General features: G+C 46.9%; 6 protein-coding genes across 6 annotated transcripts; 2 read left to right on the top strand and 4 right to left on the bottom strand.

Annotated features, from left to right (window-relative positions):
* Positions 1-5,463: 5,463 nt before the first annotated feature.
* Positions 5,464-6,411, top strand: SERLADRAFT_460549 (uncharacterized protein; the record flags this gene model as incomplete). Its single annotated transcript, XM_007315355.1, has 4 exons — positions 5,464-5,971; positions 6,035-6,209; positions 6,263-6,346; positions 6,378-6,411. 3 exons carry the CDS (start codon positions 5,547-5,549, stop codon positions 6,269-6,271), a joined length of 609 nt encoding a protein of 202 aa, XP_007315417.1.
* Positions 6,412-6,465: 54 nt separating this feature from the next.
* Positions 6,466-7,698, bottom strand: SERLADRAFT_435102 (uncharacterized protein; the record flags this gene model as incomplete). The annotated part of the gene is made up of 6 exons (XM_007315354.1): positions 6,466-6,726; positions 6,777-6,794; positions 6,832-6,945; positions 6,998-7,186; positions 7,245-7,375; positions 7,431-7,698. 6 exons carry the CDS (start codon positions 7,696-7,698, stop codon positions 6,466-6,468), a joined length of 981 nt encoding a protein of 326 aa, XP_007315416.1.
* On the bottom strand, positions 7,685-8,964 carry SERLADRAFT_460543 (uncharacterized protein; the record flags this gene model as incomplete). Its single annotated transcript, XM_007315353.1, has 4 exons — positions 7,685-7,967; positions 8,040-8,371; positions 8,456-8,800; positions 8,864-8,964. 3 exons carry the CDS (start codon positions 8,726-8,728, stop codon positions 7,886-7,888), a joined length of 687 nt encoding a protein of 228 aa, XP_007315415.1.
* A 1,706-nt stretch (positions 8,965-10,670) lies between these two features.
* On the bottom strand, positions 10,671-12,545 carry SERLADRAFT_460541 (uncharacterized protein; the record flags this gene model as incomplete). The annotated part of the gene is made up of 11 exons (XM_007315352.1): positions 10,671-11,040; positions 11,102-11,182; positions 11,244-11,291; positions 11,344-11,361; positions 11,414-11,565; positions 11,622-11,753; positions 11,804-11,872; positions 11,932-12,025; positions 12,072-12,116; positions 12,173-12,294; positions 12,353-12,545. 11 exons carry the CDS (start codon positions 12,440-12,442, stop codon positions 10,815-10,817), a joined length of 1,077 nt encoding a protein of 358 aa, XP_007315414.1.
* A 55-nt stretch (positions 12,546-12,600) lies between these two features.
* Positions 12,601-14,732, top strand: SERLADRAFT_460539 (uncharacterized protein; the record flags this gene model as incomplete). Its single annotated transcript, XM_007315351.1, has 10 exons — positions 12,601-12,748; positions 12,806-12,933; positions 13,001-13,256; positions 13,306-13,514; positions 13,569-13,712; positions 13,773-13,899; positions 13,948-14,050; positions 14,102-14,188; positions 14,239-14,312; positions 14,371-14,732. The coding sequence occupies 10 exons, from the start codon at positions 12,630-12,632 to the stop codon at positions 14,390-14,392; spliced, it is 1,269 nt and encodes a 422-aa protein (XP_007315413.1).
* A 4,450-nt stretch (positions 14,733-19,182) lies between these two features.
* On the bottom strand, positions 19,183-20,025 carry SERLADRAFT_347135 (uncharacterized protein; the record flags this gene model as incomplete). Its single annotated transcript, XM_007315350.1, has 1 exon — positions 19,183-20,025. One exon carries the CDS (start codon positions 20,023-20,025, stop codon positions 19,183-19,185), a length of 843 nt encoding a protein of 280 aa, XP_007315412.1.
* Positions 20,026-20,319: the final 294 nt, after the last annotated feature.

The raw sequence follows: 20,319 nt of genomic DNA, 5'->3' as shown, positions 1-20,319 counted from the left end.
TTTCCCACTCTGGTCTTTCCACGTTTCTGCTACTACCTCAACATTGATATTGACGGGCAACTTATTCACGACATCACCCACTGCCATATCTAGTTTGTTCTTAGGATTTGCGATGTATGCCCTCTTAGCAGCGGTGTGTGTTTTCTTTGGAGGTGTGACCGACACTTTTGGAGCTGTCGGGAAAGATTGCCTGGGTGCACGAGCCCAGGTCGACATAGAAGTTGACGATCGAGCCTGTCCAACGACGGAACGAGAATGTGATGAAGCTTCTGATGGTGTTGGAGAAGAGCCCCGAGTACGAGTCTGTGCACGGGGACGGCTTGTGAAAGGTAAAGTGCGCTTCGTTGAACTTATAACAGAAGGGGCTGGCGATGTTAAACTAGCCGTACGCTGTCTAGATGCAAAAGTGGAGCTATACAGAGTAGAAGATGGAGAAGCTATGGGACCTGATACTGAACGGCTCGATGCTGATGACAACATAGATAATTTGCTGGTTGGCCTACTGTCGGAAGAGCCAGAGGCAGCACGCCGTGAACTGGGATGGTTGGGAGTCAAAAATCTTCCTCGAGTGGCGCCCCTCGCTGATAGATTTAAGTAACTTTGTTTCCTTTTGTGACCGTTTTGACTGGAGAGGTTGTTACTGGCCATCGAGGCGCTGCTGTTTCGACCAGAGCTGACAACGCTCCCTGGACGAGACTTTGTACCACTGAGGCGATCATTACTCATTTCTTCCAATTCGCTCCAGGTCTGCACAACTCGCTGGTGTTCCGATAAAGCGCGAGGATCGTATTTAACGGCGGGGAGCTTGGTAGCTACGTTATCAATCATCCTTTTGGTGAATGCTAACCGAGAAGCAAGCTGCTCTTCTGGGGGTAAGCGAGCTGGTGATACATGTGAGCTCGACAATCGCCCAATCGGTAGAGAAGGGTAACTATCGATATGTTCCAAAAGGTCACTGAGAGCCATATCGCAGAGGTGTACAGCATCCGCCACGTCGACTAGAAAACGAATTTGCTGCATCAGCTCAGTTGACGCCTCGATTTCTGCTTTCAATGAGCGTAGTTCCAAGTCACTGGCCAAGTCCGTTATCGAAATGGGTAAACTTGTTGCTTCAGTCATGACAAAGGAAAACTCAGCATCCATCTTCGAGTAGCGTTCCTGGTTAGGAAGATGTGTGGCTAAAGGCGAGTTTGCTGACGGCCTGGCAACTTCATTAATACTGATGGAACGTAAGCGTTTTCGTAATGAGACCAGGCGGGCCAATAAACCATTTTCTCCTTGAATTGAATTAGGTTTTGTCGGCGAAGGAGTAAGTTTCAATCCAAAAACATCTAATTCTGAACATTAGTTTACGATGGAGAACAGCTGCACAAAACTGACCTTCATCTACCACTGGTGAGTTAGTTTCTACATCACGCGAAAAGTTGTCAGAGGTGGAGGTTTTAGCGCCCTTCTGTTGTTGTAACGTTTGCAATTCCAGCTCTGCTATTTCAGTCTTCTGTTTTTCCTCTCGTAATCGCTTTATCTCAGCCACCCGCTCAGCCTCCAGGCGTTCCAGCTCGGCCTTATCCTGTTGTAACCTCTCTTCCTCTGCTTCCCGTTCTGCCTCTAAGCGTTCCCTCTCAGCTCTCGCTTGTTGTTCGGCTTCCAGACGCTCCCTCTCAGCCTTGGCTGTTTCCTCTGCTTTGAAGCGCGCCCTTTCCTCCTGTAACCGCCTTTCCTCTGCTTCTCGTTCTGCCTCTAAGCGTTCCCTCTCAGCTTTCGCTTGTTGCTCGGCTTCCAAACGCTCCCTCTCAGCTTTGGCTATTTCCTCTGCTTCCAAACGCTCCCTTTCCTCCTGTAACCGTTTTTCCTCTGTTTCCCGTTCAGCCTCTAAGCGTTCTCTCTCAGCTTTCGCTTTTGCCTCGGCTTCAAGACACTCCCTCTCAATCTTTGCCCTTTCTTCCTCCTCAAGACGTTCCCTTTCTTCCTTCAGGCGTTTTTCATTTGCTTCCCGTTCAGCCTCTAGGTGTTCAGCTTCAAGACGTTCCCTCTCGGCTTTCGCTTTTACCTCGGCTTCAATGCGCTCTCTCTCTGCCTTTTCCCTTTCTTCGTCTTCAAGACGTTCCTTTTCTTCTTGTAGTCGCTTTCCCTCTGCCTCGCGTTCCTTCGCTATTCGTAGGTCATCCAATCTTTTAGTTTCAGCCATTTGAGCCTTGGAAATTTCGTCCTTCAATGTCGAAACGTCGTCACTCCAGGAAGTAAGCTTTTCCACGGCGTCATCCACGGCCCGCCGACGGGCCAGAATCAAGGTATCATGGACAGACTGATCTTTGGAGAATGAGATGGAGTCCATCTGTCGAATAACCTCTCGAGAGACGGATAGTGAGCGCGATAACCTTGAGCGGTGCATCTGTGAGGACTTATCCACTTTATCAGCGAGTGAATGTAGGGCTTCAGATATGTCTACTTGCTGTACAGTTGAGTACAGTGTATGGCGCCAAGTACGAAGCTCCTGAGCTAATTCCCGCATGTCCTTGGTAGTAGATGAGAGTGTAGCATCCACTTCCTTGGCCATCCGAGCAAGTTCAAAATGTTCTGCCTTCCTATCGAGGCTTTGCATTTCCCCCGCAAGCCTCATAGAATAAGAATTCGAATCAGCACGAGCAGCATCGTCAATGCTGGTCAAAGTGAAGGGCAATTCGATGGAAGCACCAGTATGAATTACACCAAGCGAGAGGTTTCCAGATGAAAATTTTCTCTTGACATATGTAGCGCGAGAACCTCGATCAAACTGAACTTGTGCAACAAATGGTACTCGTTGTGCTAAGTTGTCGGTAAATGTCTGCACTGCTTGCCGTATGATGTCGGCATCGCCTTGGAGATTTGACTGTGACTTGACGAGATCATCGCCAGATAACTGGCTGGAAAGTATGTCTTGAATTTCGGATTCATAACGAATTTTCAAGTCATCCGTGCGTATTTGCAAATCATGTACTTCGTCCCGGATACTCGCCATCCTCGTGGCCTGGTTTCGAATAGACTCCAGGAGTCGCACCATATGCTTCACATCATCAATACGTTGGTACAATCCACCTAAACTGCGAGAAAGACGATCATTCAAAGGGGCTTCCAAAGATCCTGCCAGAGAGGACAGCGGTGCCTGAGCATCCTGCAAAAGGGTATTACGCATCGCTTCTAGCTGTTCGACTATGTGAGTGGAAGATATCAAGGGAAGTGGAGCAGCGGGTGGTGTTTCTGGCGTCAAAAGTTCTGCATCACGTCCGTCTTGTTGCTTCCATCTTTGCCTGTCCATCATGTCGGCGGTTTCCCTTTGAACGTCTTCAAGCTCCTTCAAAATATTATCCATAGTAGACCACACTTTCCTGACTACTCGTAGCCGCCCAACTCGTGCATTGACGACAGCACAAGTTTTCTGAGCACGATCTCGCTCGATAACTAGTCCGTCGAGTTGAGCAATAGCAGTTTCTCTAAAGGTGGCTTCGATTCCAGGTCGATTGAGGTTCAACAACGCAGCGCGATAGGTCCGCGACACAACCTCGAACCTCTCGTTAGCTTTACCCAATTCTTGCACGATCGACGGAAATAGAGTTAGAAAGGCTGAATGTCGAGTGGGCTGGAAGCATTCGTCGGACATCATATTTGGAGGAGAACCGTCTCCATCGTCGGTCGGGACTCCATTTTCCAAGCGAGTGGTGACCGATTTGAGAATGACGAGTAAATCATCTGCATTTTGTGAAAGGTTTTCGACATCCTTCACAGCTTCATAGGCTGTACGATACTCCTTCGCTGCACGCTCGACTTTTGACGCTGCACTTGAAGCTGCGATTATTTCTGCGGATAATTCCCGAGTAAGAGAGTCGTTAAAGGCTGCCTGGTCGGGGAATAGAGGATGCAATGGACGCGGGAAGGTACTAGTTGCAGAAGCTGGATCACCACGAAGCGATAGCCTTTTAATCAAAGCGTCTGCACGAGACACGCAGCTAGAGCTCTGACGAGCTGTGGGATGGTTAAGCTTCGCAGTTTCGATTTCCTCCAATAAGTTTTGCGCAGTAGCTAGGTCCTTGGCCGTTTCCACATAAATCTCATCTGCCCTGTTGAGTATGTTAGCATTGTGCCTTAATGATACCAAAGGACAAGCAGCACTTTCGCCATTGCATGACCACATTGAGTATGAACTTGCCAACATTTTCCATCTCATTAATACCTTTATCCTCTAGTCTATCCTGCTCATCTAGTAGCTCTTCCGGAACTGGTTTTCGGCTATGGTCTATTAGCTTGTCCAGTGCCTTGCCAGCTCCAGATATTTTTCCGTGCCTGAGCGACGATAGTTTGCCGGCAAACTGAGCTGCATCCTTCGACAGTAGTTCCGCTAGTTTAAATCGAGCACTGCGGGAGAATCCCTGAGTCGAACCGAGAGAAGAGTCAGAGGCCATTGATGTTACAGAAGCAACTGAGCCTCTTCGAACAGGAGCCGCTTCTGGATTATTAATGGATTCGTATGTTGACACAGACCACCGAGCACGGTTAGCCAGGAAATTTTGAATATCTCCAAATATCTTGTGATAGTCTGACCAGGCTGCCATTCGGTGCTCTTCCCACGTCAACCTTACGCCAAGGAGATCCAAATTCTCCGAACGATCTCGTAGAAGATGTAATAACTTGTCCAGCTCATATATAGTTGTCAAAGTTAGCTCAATGAGGTCCGTGTCTTCTGGTGAGAGATGTCTCTGCGTTGCAGCTTATGAAGGATAAGAACAGGACCAACGAGAGTATTTTATCGTGACCGTACCTTTCGTGAAATTCCTGAGCTTTTTGAGCTCTCCAGAATCGAATATTTCGGTTTCCTTCTCGATTCTATCATGTTCAACGAGCCATCCCTGTAGCTCCACTCTCGTGGGTAGGCCTGGTATCAGCTCCGCGGAGGTGCGTATGGCATCAATGCCAACAAACACTTCTATTGGAGGCATTTTCTCAAGAAACTGGATAAATGCGTGAATGCACAGCAAGTGATGGCGAAAAACCAAAATTACCTGGATCTTTTCTTCTATCCAAGCCTTCCTCTCGCTGAACGTTTGCAGTTCAATGACTTCGTGGGATTCGAGAGCCTGCTCTTCTTTCTCCTTGGTTGGTTTTGTGCTCTCACGAGCACCAGCGTCGACGTCATCCGAAACATTCCGAGCAGCATCATCGACAGGTTGAGCGGGCGTACCAGGTGCCGGATCGGGGGCAGCCTGTGAAGCGACTGGCGCCTCCGAAGACATTTCTTGGAATGAAAGAAAAATGAAAAAGAGGCGCGTGGTATTCAAGAGCTAATATTCAGCATCTCCCGCGAGCGCTGGAGCGGTTTAGCGTGTCTGCAACGACAAATCTTGCAACGAGGTATATGGCCAGTGGGAGACGTATGGGCATTACCTAAGCACGGTTCGGAATGCATTCGGATCTCGGTACTGCCTTGCACCTGACATGCACCATTTCTCAGTTACCTGTCTGTCAATGTCACATCTCCCATTCTAACCCCACACTGGCAGTACATCTCCTGGGCAATGCAGAAAGGACACGATCTCACGGGTAATCAGCATCTGAGTTCACCCGATATTACATCCCCTCAACAGCCTCAAGCTCGACGTCAATCAGCTACAACCCGTTTTGCACTTCTTGGGATATTCATCTTGCCTTTCGCGTTCGTGCCCTATGCCTTTATGAGAAGACGCGTCTCAGTTTTACAACAAAGGCTAGATGATTTGACTACTACTACATCGGAATTACAAAGGAGCACTAGGACCCTAGCGCTCCAGAGTTCCCACAGGAAGGACGAGCTAGCTCGCGCCAGGCTTCTGTTGGAGGCAGAAAGAAAGGAAGTGGACGAGCTGCGTTGTGACCTGAAGGCAACCCGGGATGAATATGCTATTGAGAGTGCCGCTATCCAGAGCCATCTTCATAAACTATTAGAAGAGAGCAAAGTCACCAAGTAGTATATCTTCTTGCATCGCCTTGGATGCTGCGATTCTCATTGTTCCCTCGCCATCCACAGGACACGTCTTACTGTGCTGTCTCATCTGGGTGTCTCTCTAGCTGATATAGCGGCTTTCATGCACGAAAACAAGCTTCGTCATGGGCCTTCACCCCTGAAAGCAGATGATTATGGGGTAGAGCGCTTGCGGGCGCTTGCGATGCAGATACAGAAAGCCGCATTCACAACGGACAAGGTGAGTCCATCACTATAATTATGTATGAGGGACCTAATCTCCGGTACATAAAGGATTCCTGACATCTTTCCTCATCTAGGGATCGATATTTCAAGAATTGTATGGACTATTTCAATCACCTTTTGTAGCCGATAAATGTAATAGTTATCTCAGACAATGTACTTTGAGTTATTGATACCAATTGTACATTTCGATTCATGTCATATGTGCATTCTGCTAACGAATTCCAACGGTAATTACAAGGCAACCAATATCCTCAGAAGACCTGGATTTGCTGACTCCAAGGAAAGAGGGCATGTTCGAGTGCGTCTGCAGAAGCCCCATCCTCGGAGAGAACATTGTGATCTTCGAGCTCACTTGAGATTTTATCTATATGCTCCCCAGTTCCCGATAGATGGGCAACCCTGGCGCATGCAGCGTGAATTTTGAGATATTCTGGCGATGGAAGTGGAAGTTTCTCGGTATCCTGAGTTGTAAATGTCACAGGTGCCTCGAGCTTGTAGGTATTGGGTGTGCCCTGGGATTTTCAGTCTAAGCGCAATGCACACCAGGTGGTAAATCACTCACTGTGGGCTCAAACCAGAGCTTTAATTCATCATCACAACGAGGCATGCACACCAACATCCAATGTCAAAATGTTTTCCAGACGATGGATATTGCTGCCATTGAGGTCGAAAGGAATCTGGCTGTAGCCAAACCGATCCATGACAGCCCACATGGAAGCAGCATGGTGATGCTATGCCCGTAATAAGCATACAGATGTCATCCAAATAGGAGAAGAAGAGTACCCTGATACCGCCCTTCTGATCACCAGAAATATTCAGGTTGGTGGATTCAGCGAAAATATGTGCACAATTCGTTACGATCAAGCCTTTGCCCTCATCATCGGCCATTTTCTCCAGCTCCTGATTATTTTCCACCATGGAACGCTCATAATTTCCTGTAACAACGCAGCAAGAGCCGTCCCGAATCAGAGCCTTAGAAAGGGCCGACGGTTTGTGACTTACAAAATAATGACACGACGAGTACACTCACATTCTTCTTGGCATCTTGATGTGCCTGAGGAGCCTCGACTAACATATCGAATATCATCGCCTTGCAGGTGTCAAAAGAGGGCCGTGAAACGTGCGAGGAGGGGATGGGAGTGTGACCTTTGGTTCTTTTGACTGTTGAGTATCTTTCAAATGGGTGGGGGGAGGACAGATAAGTAGAGAAGCTTACATGCGCGAAGGTAATGGTCGTAGTACATTTTCCCATTAGTTTCCAAGGCACCTTTTCCCGCACAAGAAATGACTTCTCGTGCAATAGCTACACGAGCTTGGTCTGAAGGCCCTTCTAGCATGAGGTAACCTAGGATCCTCGCATAGATTAACGTTTTGGCATTTTGGGCAGATCGCTCAAATTCTAAGATGATGGCATATGCATCACGGATGACAGGGGTGATACTAAGCAGGCTTGGAAGCTCAGCAGAGAGTGCGGTACCAGTCATGGACGAAGTTAAGCGGGGAGTTCAAGGTATACATGGCTAAAGCTGCTCGGGGGTTATTAGTAATACAAGTCTTACAATCCTGTGATAACATCATCGGGATCTTCCAGATGAATGTCTACTACGTGTGAGTACAAAGAGGAGGCAACTGCAACAGTAATCATACACCACAAAAAACTGCCACTCTCCTTCACCAAAATTTCCACCATTTGCGTTTTTTCTTTGGAAAATCCGAGGGTGCAGAACTATTGGCCTCTTCTTTCTCAGGTAACCTATGGATATCACATCATATCGTCTCAGTGGATATCTCACATATAAATATAAAAACAAGACACAATACGCACTCATCAACATGTACGATGTAATCTTTTCGCAATGCGGCTAAGGCCTGTGTAATCTGGGATTGATAAGCCAACCGGAGGTTGTTGGGCACCATTATCTTGCGTCTCCAAATAGCCAAGCTATTGCCAGTTTTCGAAGGGAGCAATACGAAAACGACGACCTGGACAGATGGGTCATAGAATGCCACTGATTCCTGTAGAATGCGATCCATCGTCGGCTGCAAGTCATCAAAAGTCAGCCAGTCAAAGGCAGGCTCGTTTGGTGATTTCGCTGGCCGGTAGTCCGCGTTTACTACCAGAGCTCCGCGTTCACGGCTCTGCAGAAATTTGTGCAACTGCAAGGAAGTCCAGCCAGATTGCGAGTGTGAGCGACTGATTCACTAATAGAACCATGGGTTATGGTTAACATTGGTACTTACGCCATAAGAACCTAAACCGTAAGACACTGACTGTATCCAAGCCAGTAAAGTTGCAACACGTTCATCTTTGTCTGGCGGGAACATCCAATGGAATCTGTCCTTTGCCAGGCGAGACTTGCTGTACAATGCACGCTGTGCAGCCTCCAGTGCAATCCCTTTGGATTCAATGAAACGAACATCGGCATAATCTTGCATTACATTGCGCGCGGGCGGCCCACTGTGAATAGATGTATTGGTGCCTTGATAAGCATAAGCAAGCGTCTTCGAAGGCATGTTGTATGTTGATAGTCCGAGCTGGTTTGGTGGAAAAGCGTTGACAGTAAAATTCTCCACAACTGCTGCCGGCTGAAGAGAAGCAGGATCGGGATCAGGAGGTCGTTGAGACTGATACTGAGGAGAAAAGTGTACTCGACGACCCCATCCATCATCCTCTTCACCGTAGTATCCGTTGTCTTCGGCTGTGTCGGCCCAACCATCGCCCCAATCACCCCATTGATCCTGCTGTTGTTCCTGTTCTTGCTGCTGCTGCCGCCGCTGACTTTTGCTTTGATGTTGTTTTTGCTTTGGCTGATTCTGCTGCTGCTGCTTGTTCTTCTTCCCTTTCTTTCCCCCGCCCTGTTGCTGCTGAGGAGGGGGTGGTGGTGGCGGTGGAGGCTCCTGGTATTGCGATTGGTGCCGCTGGTGTTGATGATGGTGTTGCTGTTGGTGGTATTCCTGTTGCTGTGGTTGGTATTGCTGCCAGTCCTGCTGAACTGGGGGCTGGTAATAACTGTCTTGACCGGGGATGGCAGCAGCAGCACTAGCAACAGCTGTCTGGTAAGTTTGGCTCTGTGGCGGCTTATTGAGCAATGAACTCAAAAGCTGAGATCGCTGCTGCTGAGACAAGGTGACCCTGGTCCCAGTAGAGCTTGGGGATGGGGGTATAGCACTGTCAAATGTCACCTTTGGTAACCGTCTGGCTTCGTCGCCCCACCCCATCCATCCACCCTGCTTCTGTGTCTGCTTGTAATCTTGCTGAGCCGCGGGATCAGCCCACCTAGAATCTGGCTGACCGCCCCAACCATCACCTGCTCTGCTATTCCATGCTCCTCCTCCGGTGTTGCTCCATCCTGCATCGCTACTTCCCTGACTGGGCGGATTAATCGGCCAAGGAATCTCATTAGCGCCCCAATCTCCGCCCCCGCCCCCTCCCCCTCCCCCTCCCCCTCGTCCCCAGTCATCCCTAGCAACGGCACCACCCCCACCTCCGCCTTCACGTCTCCAATCTTCCCTGGCAGCAGCAGCTGCTGCGTTGACTCTCGCATTGTATTGCTTATTGCCTTTACCCCCACCACCGTGAGGAACGGGCGGTGGCGGCGGTGGAGCCTGAGGCGGCCCTAGCGGTACCCCCCAATCCTGCTGTGCTTGTGCTTGAGGTTGTGGATCGTCGCCCCAGCTGCTATCCACCGGAGCTTCATTATTGTCTGGCCATGGGCCATCCTGTCCATCCTCTGCCCAATCGTCTTCGCCTTCGCCTTCCAATAGGCCATCTAGTGGTTCCAAATCCATATTATTCGAGTCAAAGTGCGATTAATGTAGTATGAAAAGGACAGAGCATCGAAGACGAAATGTCATGAACTGTGCGATAGAGAACAATGGCGAGTGAAATGAAACTGACCTAAACCGCCAAATCCGTCATCTGGGACTTCTTCGACCGTAGCAAGCTGGTTCGAATGAGCGAAAGCAGGCTGGCTCGGAAGAACTTCAGCAGACAGGCTTGGGGGAGCAACAACTGCAGGCTGGCTCACGTCAGGCTGATTCGATACAGCAGTGGGAGCGGGCTGGTTGGGTGCTGGTGCAGGTGTATCTGCTTTCTGCTTGCCTTTCTTACTTGCTTTGGCCATATCGTGGTAAGGATGACGATCGAGACTGGGGGATTACGCACAAAACACGCGTTTGGCAGCCGAGATGAAAAACTCGAGTTTACAATGCGCTTTAGTGCTCGATGCAGGGAAAGATGGCTATCGCAGATGGAACGGCCGTATATAAGAGCAATGGTCCCAAAATTGTACACCAGTGTGCTCCTTGCCCAGCGCTATTCTTTGTGATTTCCGGGATATGGCGATTTCCAGCAAGAAGAGAAGAGTCTGACGGTGTCTTGTGAGCAGCACGGGACTTCTCATTTGCCAATAATACGAGCGTCTAACCATTGTGTTTAGCGAAAGCTCCGCGCGGGTAAGCCATTGTCCAAACAATGCCAATAGGGGACATAAAACCTCAGTGGAAGGTTATTTACACCACGCTTTTCAAGGACAAACAGGCGGAACAGGCGTAGAATGTGTGCACAGAAGCCAACCAAGATATATGGGTATTCTACCTACTATATTCTCTTCACCACCTCGTTCACCACCTCGCTGGTCTTACTTTTCCCACCCAAATCAGGCGTCAAAACATTACCTTCCCTGATCACTTCATCCACAGCCTTCTCAATACGATCTGCTCCTTCACCGTACCCGAGATGGCGCAGCATCAATGCAGCAGAGCGCATAGCTGCGAGGGGGTTTGCTATATCTTGCCCTGCAATATCCGGAGCAGAGCCATGTACCCTACGGGATGTGCCTGTTCAGAATGCTGATGCACAAGAATAGGGATTTCCATGAAACTCACGGTTCACCCATCACGAAAGAATCGCCAGCGTTTATGGAAGGCACTAAACCTAATGACCCCACCAATGCGGCAGCAGCATCTCTAACAATTACGATCTCATCAGCATTACAAAGCTATGTAGTTAGGAACACGGAAGACTCACGAAAGGATATCTCCATACAGGTTTGGAGCAACCATTACATCGAAAATACTATTGAACACTCGTCATTTAAAGAGGTCTGTGACGCCGCAGTCGAACTTACTGAGGCTCGCGGAACAACCTATTTAGAGACCATGAGCGACAAAGAAATCACAAATGCTTTAGGTACGAACCTGTAAACAGCACTGTCCACGAGTTGTTCTGCAATCGTAATCTGATCGTATCTCCCATTCACTTCAGGTAATGCGGGCACCGCTCGGACAGTTTCACGGAAGAGGCCGTCGGTGACAGACAAGACGTTAGATTTATGGATGATGGTCACATGCTGTATGGTTTGTCATGCTCACATCAGTTGTCATGCGTATAGGATCATCCACTTACCTTGCGTGGACGAGAAAGTGCTGTCTTAAACGCCATATCACCTATCCTACGTGAGGCACGCTCAGTGATAAGCCGCGTGGCGCGAGCTTCCTTGCCAAACTCTCCTTGCTGCAAGGTTTCCTGTTTGATATACTACGAATTCATGTTAGTCGCTGTTTTCCCATCAAGAAACAGTAACATACGAGACATTCGGTATTTTCCCGGATGACGACTAAGTCGACATCAGGTTTTCCTCCAGCAGTAGCAGCCACCTGTCTTGGAGAAGATGAATTACGTGAGTAGCACTTGTTGGCGGACTTTGCGTACGCACAGAAGCGACTGGTCGTATGTTTGCGTATAGATCCATCTTCTTTCGAAGCGCTACAATGGGTGAAGAATAACCCACCACCTTGCGGGACGGCGAACTGAATGACTGTCAAGTAGTGAGAATATGATTAGATGAAAACAAACCTGACGGCTCCAAAGAGGGCACAGTCACATTCATTCTGTAAGATGCTAATATCATCGGTCAATGGAAGGTTTTCTGCATTGACACGTAGGTTAAAATTTACCTAACTGTTTCGTCCGGCAAAGCAGTCCCTGTCTTCGTGAAAAGTTCAAAACCAGCAGCAAGATCAATAAATTCTGGCTTGGGTATAGATGATCCAAGAGCAATAATGGCTGCTCTAGCCGCCTAGTTCGGAAATTCATCAGCGTAACTCGGAGCGTAGGTATTGTATTTTGAAACGAACCGGTAAAACTTCTCTTCCAATGCCATCTGCAGGCAACATGCCAATTTTGAGCGACTGTCTAGCAGCCGTCGCCATAGACCTAAATGCCATTTTTTCCCAAGTACTTATCAATTACAATACAAGCTAACTTGAAAGATGATGTATGACTGGAGAGTTGGTGTTGAGTTACAAGTCAACGCACATACGCTTCGGCAACATGCGCAACTCCAGCATCGGGCGTCTAACTTGAATTTGACACTACGATACCTTTTTGGAATCTGCAGGACATAAGGCATATATGTTCATGGATTCCGCGACATCACCCGTTATCAAGCATAACGACATTCGCGATGGCGATACTGTAATGTTACAGCTTCTTAATGGCGAAATACGAAGCATGAAAGTACAAAAAGATTCGTGAGTGTTTCCGTAATCTTGGTTTGTAGGGGCGCTTAGTCGAAAATGCATATGCAGGAACATAACGCTAGGACGGATTGGCTCTTTTCCTGGTGTACATCTCCTGGGTCAAACGTACGGTTTGACATATGAAATAGTGGAGAAAGAGCTCAAAGTAATACCTCCACGAACTTTACAAGATGTTGGTATGGTGCTTTCGCTGAGGTTGAGGTTTTTTTACATCTCTTTTCTAAAAAATTGTTTCTGAGATAGAGGATACGGACGCAACGAATGAGCTTATTAACGATGACGATTTTGTACAACCTATGGCTCTGGAGGAGATAGAATCTTGGAAGCGAGCTGGTATGCATGCCTCAGTAGGTTTTTTTTTAAAATTACCGACGGTGGATACTTCTGAAAACCTAGTATTTCTGAAGGATATTATAAATAGACAGATCGAGCAGCACGCAAATTATTCTTTGAAGACTGCATACAGCAAAGAAAAATACAAGAAGCGAAAAGAAGCCAAGTGGTTATATCTTTTATGAGTACTGAATTCGGCACTTAGCTTTCCACAGATATCTTAAAGCATTTACGACGGTCGAGCCAACTCTTTTCAACGTCTGTACATATTGGTTTCGGAAGAATCCCACTCGGATACGCGATATTCGACCAGATACGCTATCGCAGATCATGAACATGGCAAACATACGGCCGGGTGGCAGGTACATTGCTGTCGATGATGCTGCTGGTATCCTTGTTTGTGGTATCCTAGATCGAATGGGAGGTATGACAAAATCCAGTCATCTTTAAAGAGTTTGATGTTTACCTGGCACGGCAGGCCAAGGGCGCTTAATCACCATATGCGACGTTGATTGTCCTCCTGCATACCCTACTTTGACGCAAATGAACTTCAATCATGAAGCGACGATATCAATTTTATCTTCTCTTAATTGGGCTACTGCCCAGCCAGATTACATTTCAGGTAAGTTCCATTTTGTTCTTTTTGGTGACGTCTGGTGATAATCAACCCACAATCATGGAGTAATGGCACCGGAACCTGTGACAGAAGTCAAGTCAGAACGACATCGTTCTCGCCTGCAGAAACGGAAAGTAGTAACCGACGCGGTATCTAACACGAGAGAAGAGCTTTTTTCTGGGGAGTTTGACGCGTACGATGATGTTTTCTTGATTCATACGTGACCTGACCTCCTAACTAGTCTTGTTATTTCTTGCGAATTCGATATTTTGCAAGTCGTAGAAGTGCTCTCGCCATATCTAGCTGGCTCTGCATCAATCGTCGTTCACAGCCCTCATATACAGGTCACTTAATTACAACCTCTGGATTCCTCACCTATTTACACCTTTCAGCAGACATTAGTAGAACTTCAAGCCAAGCTGCGTTCACTGCCTAACTTCATAGCACCATCTTTGACAGAATCCTGGTTACGCTGCTACCAGGTAAATCGTTACCACCATCTTATAATGCTTAAGCTAACTGAGCTCGACAGGTGCTACCTGGCCGAACACATCCAATGATGAATATGTCAGGTTCTGGAGGATACCTTTTGCATTCCATAAAGATGTGAGTGAAGTTCATTTATGAAAACCCGCGGTTCAACTGAAAGTGTGATCACTTCCAGATATGATGTAGCCAAAACTTAAAAGATACATGACGCTTGCAACACCTTATAGACCACCCCGCAAGCTAAGGATAGGGTGATATGACAACAGTGACTGGGGTGGACACGGATGAATCACCTTGCTTGCCAAGGTATCTGGCGCCTCATGATATGAAACCAGTTTTCATCCCACCCGCAGTTCCTGATGTTGTAGGTTGTGTGGTGTCAAGGTCAAATCCTGGTAACTACCTATTGTTGTTGATTGAGCCGAGTGACAACCCATAAATCTAAATCTCCCTCAAAATATGCATGGGATAGTTTATTATTGAATGCTAGTCAAGGAGGGGGCTGCCAAAAATGGAATACCTGGCACCAGCTTGTTTTGCTGAGCACATCGTGTTTTGTGAAGCTTCTAGTTCTTTTACTTCAATCAAGCTAAAAAAAAATATAATGGATAGACTGGAAAGCAATCTACAATGATGTCTTATGAAATACAAAAGTAAAAGGGAAAGACAACCACAGGCATACATGTCAAGGTATGGCAAATATGTGAAAGTTTGTGTAAGGATGTGTCCTCAGATGGTCAATCCTGAGATGGGAATAGGGTAGTTAGAGTCAGGGGACTTGACAAGTAAGGCCAGGCATGGCTAGTCTCCTATAAGCAGACTGTATTGCAGGAAGACAGTCGTTCCTGGATTTTTTTGAGTAGAGAGTTCATTTTGGAAAATTTAATGGGTAAGGTTCAAACCAGGGAGCTTAGCTATGTCCAGAACCTGAACAGGTGCCCAATGATATCAAGCACTCTTGATGGCAATGAATCAGAACAGGTTCTGGATAGAAAATGCTCTCCTGTAACAACCAAGAGTTAGTTACTCTGGCGCACAACTCAGACAAGCAAAAGAGTATGAGAGGGGGTGGTTACCCCTCAGGTAGGACTGAGTTAGTTGTGGGTAAACAACAGGAGGACTCGCTGAGAAGTCTCCCTGATTTATTGGGGTATATATACTACTACAGGTTGTTTGTACATGTGTACTATACAGTTGATGAAGGCAGTGGCTGATGATGTCATAAGGCACAGCCTGTGTGACCAGCTCCTTTGTATGAGAGACTTGTAGCTAAAATAAGGAAAAGGCAGTGCAGCGCGAGAAGGTGGAGTTTGAACAAAATGGAAAGTGTTGCATGGCACTTTGTGTGAAAACTACAGAAGAAAGTTAAAGAGGAGAATGAAATTTAAAGGTCCAAAAATTGTGTATTGTAACACTACCCCCCCTCTAAGGCTTGACTTCCAGGCGGGACCGGGTACTGGATGTGGTAGTTAAATTTTTGGGCATAGTTTGAAAAAGGGAATTAAAAAGTTTTGAATCCATGCCTCTAAGCTTCCTAGGAGCCGAGGGATTCTTAGAACAAAATTCGCAAACAGCATTGTGGGAATTGTCCAGATGGGCTTCTGGTTCCCACATTCTGTCCTTGTCTCCATAGCCCTTCCATAGGACTAGGAACTCTAATTTTCCACGCTTCAAGCGTGCATCCACCACTTGTTTGACTTTGAACTCTTATTTACCTTCCTGGGTGACTACAACTGGTCCGGGCTGGTCCACGCACTGTCCCGGCAGCGGCCCTTTATAAGGTTTCACATGGCTAATGTTGACCGTGGGTACTACCCTCACTTGTTTTGGGAGTTCCAGCTCCACTGCATTGGGTTTGACTTCCTTAATCCAGTAAGGGCCAATCCACTTTTCGGTTAGTTTTCTAGACTGCTGATCTTTTAATTTTAAGTGGTCGGTATCTAACCAGACCAGGTCACCAACCTTGTAGTCAGGGGACTTAGAGTGTCTATGCTCTGCCCTGTCTTTCATCTGCTCTGCAGTTTTGAATAGCGCTTTGCGCGTTTCATCTAAGACATACTTCATGTCTTTTGCCATATTCCCAGCAGCCTCATTTTTGCTTTTGCCAGGTTCTACACCCATTCTGGGGAGGTATGACCTTGTAACCTCAAATGGTGCCTTTCCTGTAGCTGATGACTGTTTGATATTATATGAGAACTGGGCTATCTTTAGCCACTTGGCCCAATCCATCTGTCTGTCATTAATAAATATCTGGAGATATTGTTTCAACTCCTGGTTGAGTCTCTCTGTCATTGGTTTGCGGATGGAACACCATTGATAGTTTAGGTTTGATGCCCAGCATCCAACATAATTCTTTCATAAATTTGCTAGCAAATTGCGGTCCCCTGTTGGAGATAACTGTTTCTGGTAACCTATGGGTGGACCATACGGAATCTTTAAATAAATCTGCCGTACCAGCGGTGGTAATGGTTTTATTGGTGGGTATGAATACCAATTCTTTGGAGAAGCGATCTACTACCACCATTACTGAATCATACCCATTCGACTCGGGCAGATCCGTTGTGAAGTCCACCGATATATCCTGCCAGGGACCAGCTGGTATCGGATTCAGCATAAGTTTACCGGCCGGCGGTTGATGAGAATTCTTTGCCATGGCACATCTCAGACAGGATTTTACATATTCCTGTACGTCTTTGACCATGCCAGGCCACATATAGTTTCTGGAGATCAACTCCATTGTTTGTTGCCACCCAGGGTGCCCAGCCACTGGAGTGTTGTGATGTCTGTCTATTGCCTTGATCCTTGCGGACTCAGGCACATAGATCTTGTCTTTAAAATGGAAGAGCCCGTCTTCCCATAAATAGTTCTCATTGCCGTCAAGGCACGCCTTCTCTTCTGAGGAGATGTCTTTCTTGAAGACTTCCAGAAGATCTGAATCCTGCCTGATTCTAACATTAGCAACCCTTGATTGGTCTATCAGGGTAACACCTTTGTTATCGTCTTCGATGCCGTTGGCATGATCCTCTCTCCTGGATAAAGTGTCCGCTTTCCCCATAGAACTTCCAGGCTTATGAATTAATTTATAATTAAACCTTGACAAGTATACCGCGTAGCGGGCCTGTCTTCGGTTCAAGTCTGGGGCCGTCATAAAATACTCCAGATTCTTATGATTGGTCCAAATTTCAAATTGGTGCCTAGCACCTTCTAAGTAGTGCCACCAGTGCTCTAGAGCTCTAATGATGGCCAGCATCTCCTTATCGTATATCTGATAGTTGCACTCTGTAGGCGACAAGCTATGCAATAAATAGGCACAAGGCCTCCAAAGATCGTCAGGGCATTTAATTGACAAAACAGCCCCAGTAGCAAAATCAGAAGAGTTGGTTTCTAGCCGGAACTCTTTGTCTAATTCTGGAAATGCTAATATGGGCGCCGTTGTAAACGCCTGTTTAAGCTTATCAAAAGCTTCTTGTTCTTTGGCGCCCCAGTGCCAAACGATGTCCTTTTTAGTGAGATCGTTCAACGGTCTCGTGATTTTTGCGAAGTTTTTGATAAACCTTCAGTAGAAATTGCCTAAGCCAAGGAAGGCCCTAACTCCTTTGACATGAGTAGGTTCTGGCCACTCCAAAATAGCTTGAACTTTCTCAGGATCCATCCTGATTCCGTTCTGGCCTATGATCATACCGAGGAAGTCTACTTCCTTCACTTTAAAATTACATTTTTCGGGTTTGACGAATAGGTCCCGTTCCTGTAAGCGTCAAAGGACTTCTTGCACGATCCTGTCATGCTCAGTCTCATCGTCCGACTTCGTGAATATTAATAAATCGTCAATGTATATAACGACACAGTTTTCCATATCTGCAAAGATCTTGTTCATCATGCTCTGGAAGGTTGCCGGTGAATTGGTTAACCCAAAGAACATAACAAGGGGCTCAAAGGATCCTTGGTGGCATGTGAATGCGGCCTTCCAAGCATCTGTTTCTTTGATTTGTACATTATTGTACCCCCATCTGAGATCCATCTTTGTCAAGATCTTGGAACCAGCCAATTTGTCTACTAACTGACTGATTAAAGGCAGCGGATACGCATTTTTAACCGTGTGCTCATTCACGTAATGATAGTCCATAATTATGCGCTTCTTACCATCCTTTTTAGGAATGAAGAACACTGGGGACATCATAGGGCTTTTGGGAGGTCTGATGTAACCCTTCCTAAGCTGTTCATCTATGAAACTTGATACCTCATCTCTTTCTGGAGCAGAGAGTGGTATCATGTGTCCTTTACTCGGTTTGAAGGTGTCCTTCAAATCTATAGCATGGTACCAAGGCTTAGCCTCTGGGAGGTGCTCTGATTTATGTTTAGAAAAGACTTTCCAGAAGTCATGGTACCCGGGAGGTACCAGCCTCTTAATCTCTTCTTTGGGTTTTACCTCGTCATTGTCATCATCAATCTTATCTAAAGATCTGAGCTGGGCATAAATGTGACCAGTGTTTATCCTTTCATCTCGCTCAGTTTGACGGACACAACTTGGCTTGCCCAAGTCATCACACTCCTGAGGGCTACGTGACAATGTGACAACCCCTGTCTGCTAGTCAATCTCAGGATTGTGTTTAAATAGCCAGGTCCAGCCTAAGATTAAATTAATCTTCCCTAGTTGGGTAGCTTCAGTGTTACGATAACACATTTTTGGACCTTTAATTTTCATTCTCCTCTTTAACATTTTACTGTAGTTTTCTCACATTGTGCCATGTGGCGCTTTCCCTTTTTGTTCAAACTCCTCTTTCTTGCGCTGCGCTGCCTTCCTTCTTATTTTAGCTACAAGTATCTCATGCAGTGGAGCTGGTCACACGGGCAAACTGTATAGTACATATGTACAAACAAACCTGTAGTAGTATATATACCCCAATAGATCAAGGAGACTTCTCAGTGAGTCCTCCTGTTGTATCCTCACAACTAACTTGTTGAAACCTAAAGGGTAACCACTCCCTCATCATCCTCTCTGTAGCTTGTCTGAGTTGTGCACTGGAGTAACAAACTCTTGGTTGTTACATTCAGTGGTGACTCGTTCTCTGTGTCCTTGGTACTCAACAACAAAAGAACATTTGTGCGTAATGCAGCCACCTGGTACATGGAGCACTCTAGAGAATTCCACAGCCCTAGCCACTTTGCCATTCATCACAGGATTAAACACCACAGTACCAACACCAGCTGAATAGACAACAGTGTGATCAGCCAGCTTGATTGGCACACAATATGGGGTATAGTGGTGCATCCAATGACGATGAGGTGTCATATGAGAAGTGGCGCCTGTGTCTGCATTCCAATCAATGTCAGCATCAAGTTGGAGAGGGCAATGAGGATCAGAGGGATGAATGGAACGAAGACTTGCATTCCCAGCTGATTCAGTGACCACAGTAGATGAATTGGCATTGTTGGGCGAAGATTTGGGCTGCTGAGAGGTATTCTGAGAGTTGCTGGAGCCTGCCTGAGCCTTATTGCCACGCTTGTAGCGATTCTTAGCACCCTCCACTGCCTGTTGGCGACTAGCAATGTATCTGTGGCATTTGTCTTGGGTATGACCAAGTAAACCACAGAAATCACACTGAACACGAGTAGAGGTGGTGGATTGGTTGCAATGATGGCAGTTAGGATGGGTGCAGGTGCTATTGGCAGTGGTAGACGAAGAATGCAAGGCAGAATCGACTTCAGCACGACAACGGCGATTGACCTCTTCAGCAAGGAAAGCATCCCTGAGCTGGGTCTTGTCCAAGGTGCCCAGAAGTAGTAGAGATGAAGTGAAGTGGGCATATTGATCAGGAAGCGCCCTAATCATGGCCATGCATGTCAATTCATCGTCCAATTCAGACAATGAGAAGCCAGTAGGACGAAGATTTTGAATCTGATGCATGCCTTCGTCAATTCTGGTCATGAGAGACTGCAGGGACTCGTCCTCCTTCTTTCTGATAGAGAAGAAGTCGTCATAGGCATTAAATCTCGTCCCAGGCTTCTTAGAGACGTGCACAATTGCCAGTTTCTCCCAGATCTTGACAGGATCATCAATGATGCCATCAAGATGGATGCGCTGCTTTTTGGTGACATTGAGATATAATGCACCAGCAGCCTTTTC

Source organism: Serpula lacrymans (genome assembly GCF_000218685.1).
Source record: "Serpula lacrymans var. lacrymans S7.9 unplaced genomic scaffold SERLAscaffold_4, whole genome shotgun sequence".
NCBI classification, from domain to species: Eukaryota; Fungi; Basidiomycota; class Agaricomycetes; order Boletales; family Serpulaceae; genus Serpula; species Serpula lacrymans.
Note: the sequence above shows the minus strand (reverse complement) of the source record. Positions and strands in the feature narration are given on the sequence as shown.